General features: G+C 32.1%; 1 protein-coding gene across 1 annotated transcript; it reads left to right on the forward strand.

The window, feature by feature from the left end:
- The first annotated feature begins 5,378 nt into the window (after nucleotides 1–5,378).
- LOC123290764 lies at nucleotides 5,379–8,609 on the forward strand. Its single transcript, XM_044871064.1, has 4 exons — nucleotides 5,379–5,459; nucleotides 6,201–7,608; nucleotides 7,881–8,113; nucleotides 8,517–8,609. The coding sequence occupies exons 1-4, from the start codon at nucleotides 5,379–5,381 to the stop codon at nucleotides 8,607–8,609; spliced, it is 1,815 nt and encodes a 604-aa protein (XP_044726999.1).
- The last annotated feature ends 634 nt before the right edge of the window (nucleotides 8,610–9,243 follow it).

Consider the following 9,243-nt stretch of genomic DNA (forward strand, 5'->3'; position numbering starts at 1 on the left):
AAATGCCCCAAAAACAGACTTGTTACAACAGGAATTTAGTTTTAGTAGACGGACAGTAATAGATTAGGTTAATTTTATTCGGGAAGTATTATTGGATTGGTCATTCCGGAATAATTCTGATATGATTGGGGGGGAAGGGAAAGTAGTAGAAGTCGACGAATCAAAATTAGGGAAACGTAAATATAATCGGGGGCGTATTATTGAAGGTCAATGGGTTTTTGGGGGTATAGAAAAAGGTTCAAAAAAATTGTTAATTGTACCTGTAAAAACGCGAGATCGGGAAACTTTAATTGAAATTATTAAAAACAAAGTTGCACCTGGAACAAAAATTATATCGGACTACTGGAAGTCATACGATAGCCTTCCTCAAGAAGGTTATCATCATGACAAAGTAAACCACTCGACAAGACTTGAAATAGGCAACGAACAAAATGACGACGAACAAAATGATAACGAACAAAATGAAGACGAACAAAATGACGACGAACAAAATGACGAAAATTAATTTTGGTTTCATGTGCAATAAAATCAAGTTTAGTATTATTTATTTTATTTTTTTGGCATTAAAAATCCGTTTAATTGGCATTAATGAGCACTTTGCAGATACCTAAAACTCCGTTGGATCAGCAATTTCGGCGTTGAGTGCTGCAGTCTCTATGATCATAGACGAAACGGAAGATGGTGTAGATCAGGAACAGCTAATGAAGTTTCTCTGTGATTACCCCACTGATGAATAGATCAATTAAGCCAACTATCGAAGCTACTAAAGCCTGCGAATTTTTGTATGTAAAGAAATTTGCGGAAGGAGGCCAAGGATGCGGGAAAGGCTTGCTCCAATATAAAAGCTACGACTAACACGGTAGATTTGAAAAAGAACCAGTTTAATTTCAAGCGCCCCTCTGCAAAGAACAAGCAGGTGGAGTTTCAAAACAGGAAAACAATGAAATTCTAGCCCAGGACCAAAGGCCAGACATCAAACAAGTCGTCGAGCCGTTACTTCACCTCGAAGAAGAAGACGAGGTAAGCATACCAGCTGATCGATTAAAACTATTTACCAAAGAGTGGGAAACAATAACCAGTGATAAATTCATCACTCAATGTCTAAGAGGATATAAAGTTACTGTTCAGGCCGTTCAACCATGAATCTGTTGACCTGTTGAACGCTACCTAAAGTTTTGTCATTTGACAATTAAATGATTGATAGTTGGTAGCGCCTACAATTCAAAATATGTTTACAATTTACAACTGTGAAAGTACGTGCTACTAGCTCATCAATCATTTATTACTGTTCTGTTTTTCGTTTTGGCTTGAGGCACATGGTCTCAACGCCATTTTTTTACAAGTAAATTTCAATTTTAATTTCAAGTGTATTTTCAAAGTTTGATTTTTAATCGTATTCAATCTTTAATTTCTGGAGGAGAATCATATTCTCTCCAAACTAATTTCAAATTAGTTAAGAGTGTTTTTTTCATACATTTCTGTATTTTTTTTCTTTTGCGTAATTCTCACATTTAAATTTAACGGTTTTTTTTTTAATGATATTTGAGTGCTAACACGTGCCGAACGGGTGTTTTTGTAGTGTATTTCAACATTAAATTCAATTTTAAAATAATCAGTGTACCAATATTATTGTATTATTTTTAATGTATTGTGCTTTTTGGGTTTTCTTGGCAAATTTTGAGTGCATGGTTTTTTTGTATGGTAAGTTGTAAGTTATCAAGGTGGTGCTATGTATAACGTTACAACACTACACTAGGTCAAAATAATGCATTTAAAGTACGAATCAACAGTAAATATAAAGAAGAAATATACAAACCCAGAACAATATAATTTATTTCTTAAAAGAACAATCGATCAACAGTGGAATTCAACCGGTGAACCTTAAATAATCAAATGGCAAGGATATAAACATAATGAATTTCAATATACAGGGTGTAAAAGATAAAGTGCCCCTTTTGGAATTTTTATTGTCCGAATCCAATCAAGCGTTTGATGTAATTTGTAGTACGAGACACTGGCTTGTTTACGGTGAAATAGAAATGCTATCAATTAACAACTTCAAAATTAGATCCTATTTTTCAAGAAGTGTAAAGAAGAAAGGTGGATCTTGTAATGAATAATAAATACAAAGCTTCAAATTATAAACAAGGAGAAGAACTATCAATTGAAGTGGATTTTGAATGCAGTGCAGTTAAATTAGATAATTCAAATATTGTTATAGTGTGCATCTACAGAACACCAGGTAGTAATATCGAGGCGAATATAAAAGGCGTATAGCCAGTTGCTATTTGCAAAAAATTTTAGAATACAAGACAACCCATTTATCGAACTTAAATAACTTAAATTTATTTCTTCCCACTCATCCGATGTAATGTCTATTTGTTCCATGGATCTTCCAGATTTGATTGATTTCATTTTCTTTAATTTAACATTAAATAATCTTGACGCTAATATGCACCGAGAATTTGAATTGCATCATTCAGACAAGGAGATCCCGTCATATACCGACTTAATTACTTTTGTTACAAATCAGCTTCGTTTGTCTATTAACATAGAACACATGAGGTTGATTGTCCAACTGCGCTTAATGGGAAATTTACATATCAGGCTCCTATTAAGAAGAATAATTCAAATATTATTTATTTCGTAATAATTCTTCAATATTATTTATTTCGTGATCACTAATAATACTATTGAGTCTCATTATCATTATTTATTTCGTTATCAGAACTATCATCACGGCTTTGTTCATTATAACTGCTGTCACTGCTTAGCGTATCACAACTATTATCACATATATCTCTCTCTTTGCTGTAACTGGATTCATTATCACCGAGTTCTTGAAGAATAGATGTGTTGGGTTCTTCATCAGCGGCGACAATTTTTTTAGCTTCAAATCTATTCAATGTTCTCAGTGGAACCTATATACAGTAAAAAATATTATTAAACATTTTCAACAATATTTTTATAAATTATATTCACATTTAATTAAGTAACCTTTTTTTTATTATTGTAAAATAGAGCATACGTTAAAATTTCGATACGCATACCTACGAAATGTATTTTGCAATAATTTGTTCATGAATGTGAACAATAATCCTAGATTTCATACTTACTGATGCATTGGGATTAGTTTTGTAAATTTTGTATTTTCTCCTTTTGACTAACGGAGATCCATCTTCTGAATTCTTAAATGACATATTATTTATAACTTTATATATTAAATGACATAAAGTGATATAAATTTCAATTGAATTTACAACATAATAACTTTTTAAACCAAATACATTTATATACGCGTTAACTTATAAACAAATACATACGCACTTAGGGAACGACCAAACTGACCTAGTTTCATCTTCTTTATTTCAGCTATTGAAATAAAGATGAAATCAGCATTTTTTAATATTAGAGTCATTGGGGGTTGGATTTTAAATTTTCCCCTTTGTTGTTTTTTAAATTTTTTAAAATTTTTTAATTTTCCACATATGACTTACATGTACATACCATGTATTTAATTTAATTTAATTTTATTTTTATTTATTTTAATTAATCTGACAATATTTATAATAGCTATTTTAACAAATTACACCTGACTTATTTACAAATTTTGAAACAAAATAAGTTTATTAATATTAAATAAATAAAACTCTTGACCTTCATAATAATAAGATATATTGTAGCAAAAATAAAATGTATTTCAACAAAATAGTGAACAGGTTTTTAACTTGTTTTATCACTTGTTCATTACGTCACAAGCAAAAATAGTATATAAACCGTGTAAATTTTTAACTTTATTCATATGTTCTGAAGATGATCCAAGTGATCGAATGTATACAAAACTATTAATTTTTCTTTGAAAAATTAAAAAAAAAAAACTGGATTATGCAAATAAATATACATATACAAATATTACATTTGTTGTTTTAATTTTATTATGGAATTCCACAAAGTAAATCTCAACACATTGAATAAAAATGACATGAGTAAACGCAGGTCATATGATCCTGGTCGAAGTTTAACAAGGCCTATAGACAAACAAAAAATTAATAATTTTTTATCAGATTTACAATTAATAAATGCTAGTCGAAAAGCTCCTTCAATGTGGCAATTATTATTACAGCCGCAATACGAGGATTATGTATTAGAAAAACCAAGGAAAAGCCATTTAAAGACATTAGTTTATCGTCTAACGACTGATGTGTGCAATAATATAACTGGGCCTGTAGATATAACTGTAGGAGCTCAAAGTAATGATAATAAATGGTGGCAATACCGTAGAATATTGATAACAGCTTCTAAAATTAAAGTATTTAAGACTGAGAAAACGAATGACCAAATTTTTGCTCTAGTCAAATCTCAATTGTGGGTTGAGCAAAATATAACCACTGAGGCAATGCAATATGGTCGAGCGAATGAAGACATTGTGCGTAAAAAATATGAAGACTTTACTTCTAAAAAATTTTCTTACGATGTAAAGAGTAGTGGCTTGTGGGTGAATTCCAAGTATCCAGGATTAGGCGCATCGCCAGATGGCTTAATTTCAGATCCATTTAAAAATACAACCGGAGTATTAGAAATAAAGTGTCCAAAAATTTTGGAAAAATATAATCCGACTGATTTACATCTTCTTACACCTCAACAGCGTACTTCATTTTGTTGTACTCCCATTACTCGAACTTCTATGAAGTTAAAACGAAGTCACGCATATTACTACCAAATACAAACTCAAATGGCAATAACATAACTGAGAGATTGTGTTGTGGCTTTGTTATTTGGAGCCCAAAGGGTTTCCATGTTGAGAAGATTTATTATGATGGCAATTTTGTAGGGTAACTGTGGTAACAGCAACAACCTTCGATTATGAATACACTTTGTATTCATATCTTTCTTAATTACTTTGTTGCTATGGTTAGTCAACCATACTCTAGAACTTTCTTTGAATATTATGGTTGTTTCTGTCACACACATAAACGACCTGCTTTACTTTATTCGAGAACATATATTCATCCTTTTTATATATATGTTCGATTGTTTTCAAATCAGCGATACACATTTTTTATTCCAGATATTTCTAGCATACTATATAAAGCGGAGCAGGCAACGCCTTTAGTCAGATAATAATACAGACTCTTCAAGTTAACTACAGTACAATATATAAGTTCACAATCAAAAATGGTGCAAGCTCTTGTTAATCAATTATTGTAGTGAAATTAATTAAACGTCAATAAAACAAATAGTTTATTATTATACAGTGACTTTTAATTTTGGTATAATTTTGTGATATAAATTGTTCACTACAAATTGGTGACCCCGACGACTACAAGCGCAACAATTAAAGGTGCAGGTGCAACAATCCGAATCGAATAACTACAACAATGCTCGACGACGAAAACAATCAGGCTGAGTCAAATAATACGTCAGCAAATTTACCACAACATAACGAAACAGAACCGAATGTCCTGGCCAAAACTTCCGTCAAAATTCCAGCGTTTTGGGACAAAAACCTCAAAATCTGGTTCAGGCAAGTAGAAGCAACTTTTTTCACGGCCGGCGTTACAACCAACTTAACCAAGTTCAACTATATCGTCGCCGCCATCGGCGAATCGGTTTTCGAGCGCATACAGGATTTTTTCGACAACGAACCACTGACAAACAAGTACGAAGCCCTCAAGCAAAGATTAATCAATGAGTTTTCGGATTCAGACAGCAAACGGGTGAGAACGCTTCTTACTGAACTGGAGCTGGGTGATCAAAAACCCACAGTACTCCTACGACGAATGTGTGCCCTAGCAGGTGCCAACATCAGCGACGAATTCCTCAAACCCATGTTCCTCGACAGACTTCCAAGTTCAGCTAAACAAATTCTATCCATCAGCCCAGACAGTTTAAATAAGATCACCGAAATGGCGGACAAACTACTCGACGCTGCACCAGTCAACCATTCGCTAGCCCGAGTATTTTGAAATGAGAATTCCCCGCTGTTTAATACCTTTTGATTTATCTAAGTGAAAAATATTTCATGAACAACTTTCAAATCTACAATTTACAGCATGTTTTATTTTTTTTATATTTCTTAATTTATCACAAAAAGTATTCATAAGAAAAAAATATTAAATTAATATATTTTTACAATTAAAAAAAGAAATTACAACTGGTTTTTAGATGGGCATCATGGCAATGTACACCCCTTTTTCCAGCAATATCCTCATGCTATTAGATTACAACTTTATTATGATGAACTAGAAATCGTCAATCCTCTGGGATCAAAAACAGGTGTTCATAAATTAGGAGCTTTCTATTACATTGTTCAAAATTTACCACCTCACATGAATTCGGAATTGAATTCTATACACGTGCTTCTATTGTGCTCAGATGCAGACGTTAAAAAATATGGCTTTACACAAATTCTTGAACCTTTTTTATACGAATTGAAGAAATTAGAAAGTGATGAAGGGATACCAATCGAAACCGAACAAGGTATTTTTGTGCTTCGTGCATCAATTGCTGCCTTTTGTGGCGATGGTTTAGCAGTACATGATGTGTTTAATTTATTAGGCCCATCAGCTAATCGTATGTGTATGTACTCTCGAGATGATTTACATGCTGGATCTCTTAATTCTGGACAAGAGCGCGATGAAAATCTTTTTCAAGAACACGTTAACCTTTTAAGAAGAACCAATTATTCGCCGGAGTCAAAATCAAATACAGGAGTTCGCAACAAAATTTTTGATCCAATGCATGATCTTCTTTGTGGTATTTGTCCGATGATACTTAAATTGGTTCTGAAACAGTATGTAATAGTTCAAAGGTTATTTAGCGTCAACTATTTTAACGACAAAATATCTGCATTTCAGTGGGGGTATTGTGAAATGGTCAATAAACCTTCTGCTAATTTCACAAATGTCATGCTTCGAAAAAAGGAACATACCTTAAGTCAGAAAGCGATGCAGATTTGGTGTTTAATACGAGCATTTCCATTTCTTGTATCTGGAAAAATTGCCGATGATGACGAATATTTGGAGCTGATACGAAATCTATTGCAAATCATGGAAATAGTATTTGCACTAAAACTTATGTCTTCGCAAATGCCATATCTTGATGCTCTGATTAGACAGTTTCGAATGAAATTTAGACGACTTTTCCCTGAGGTCGATCAAATTAATATTACCCAGAATTTATTTTATGGTCTGGTACTTTATTGGTGTATGCGGTTTGAAGCAAAACATAGAAATATAAAACTTCGGGCTCAATGTGTGTGTAGCTATAAAAATCCTTCAAAAACACTTGTAAGAGTATCACAATGTGGTCAAAGTGCAAAGTGGGGTTCCAAAGATGTTAAAATTATCCGCTGTAGTTCACGTTCTGGCGAAAATATACAAGTACAAAATTCATTAAGCCGAGAATTTTTACTCGCTCTCAATTACACCTGTACCGATAACGTATTTCGATCGAAATCTGTGAAATTCAATGGAGTTGAATTTCGCCCCAATTTATACACTTGTCTAGAGGTAGCACATGTCCGTGATGATAATTTACCTGTGTTTGGAAAAATTAAAGAAATAATAATGTTAAATAATAATGAAGTACATTTATTAATGTCTATTTGTACAACAGTTCTGTTTGATACTTTAAATTCTTAGTGCATCAAATGTGATGACGAAGAAAGTGAAAAACATTTTATAAATGTATCTCAACTAGCGTCTTTTAAACCATTTTCTTATTGGACTCAACCAACATCAGAAGCTCTTTACTTGAGTCTTCGACATATTATATTGTAACTTGTTCAAAATGTAAGGGAATTTTAATCGATTTATAGTTTGTAAAAACATCTCTATTAATTCATTATTTTAATATGTTATTGTATTTATTTGTTTTAGTTGAAGGTATTACTGGTGAGGCATTTCTAGAACTCCAAAAATTGGATCTTCAAACTATGAAAATAAAAATAGGACCTCAACTAATAATTATGAAGTTAATCAACAATATCTTAGAAAAAACGTCTCCGGTCAACGAAAATGCCATTATTATACAACAACCCACTCTTGCTACTTCACCAATATCGCAAAGCATCAATCAACATGTTATAACGCCTAATAATTTCCGATTTACGGTATGAATTAGTAATTAAAAAATAAAACTTTATTTCAATTAAGTCAACTGTTATTGCTGCTTTACATACGTTTTTACTTTTCAGACATTCAAAACTGTCAGAGATTTTTTAAATAGTACCATAGAATGACTGATTTTTTAAATGATAATGATCGAAAAGCATTTGTACGGATGGTTGTCTCCGAATTAGTTAATTATCACAACAGCCAGTAAGTACATATTAATTGTAACTGTTTCAATTCATCTCATATTGTTATCTTTTTAATTTAATTTAATTTTTATAATCTTAGTTATCCACCTTATGAAGCTGAAAAACCCATATTCCGAAAAAGGATATGTAAGAAAAATAAAAATTAACTGGTTTAACTAATATATTAAATTTTATATATTTGTTTTCCTTTTAGGAGCATTATTTCGATGACAAAACGAAAACTGGATTCATTGAATTCCGCTTATTTACAATGCGAAAATCATTGGATGCTTCAAAAAAAAAGTAAATAAAAGTACCGAAGCAACGAGAAAATTTGAAGGCTGCGCCACCATCTTATCATCCATCGAGTGAAATTTTTGAATTTACTGAAGAGGAAATTAAGAAAAAGGTGAAATACTTATGGTATATTCGTAATTTCTTAACTTATGAATCAATATTCAAGTAAATTCATCTAAAACGGAAGCCATAGTTTTTTCCAAAGAAAAATTTACTCCACAACTCCAAATTAAATTTATGGACAAAAATATCAATTCAAAAAAATGTATAAAATATCTTGGAATTGAACTAGACTCAAAATTAAACTGCAGCCCAAAACAGATTCAATAAAACAAAAGCAGTTGCAAATAAAATACGACCACTTCTGACAAGTGCTCACCTTCCTCTTCCCAGGAAAATTCAACTGTACAAAGCTTGTATAGTTGGCACGTTGTCATATACTATCGATGTGTGGGGACCCATAACCGCCCAAACAACCATCAAAAGATTACAATCTTACCAAAATAGGTGGCTCAGGTTGATAGTAGGTGGCGACACTCAACATGACAGCGACACCTACCACTTACTCACTAGCATTGACAAAATTGAAGATCTAACCAGACACAGAGTTTTAAACACCAAAAACAAATTATCCAGACACTCAA

Source organism: Chrysoperla carnea, chromosome 1 (genome assembly GCF_905475395.1).
Source record: "Chrysoperla carnea chromosome 1, inChrCarn1.1, whole genome shotgun sequence".
NCBI classification, from domain to species: Eukaryota; Metazoa; Arthropoda; class Insecta; order Neuroptera; family Chrysopidae; genus Chrysoperla; species Chrysoperla carnea.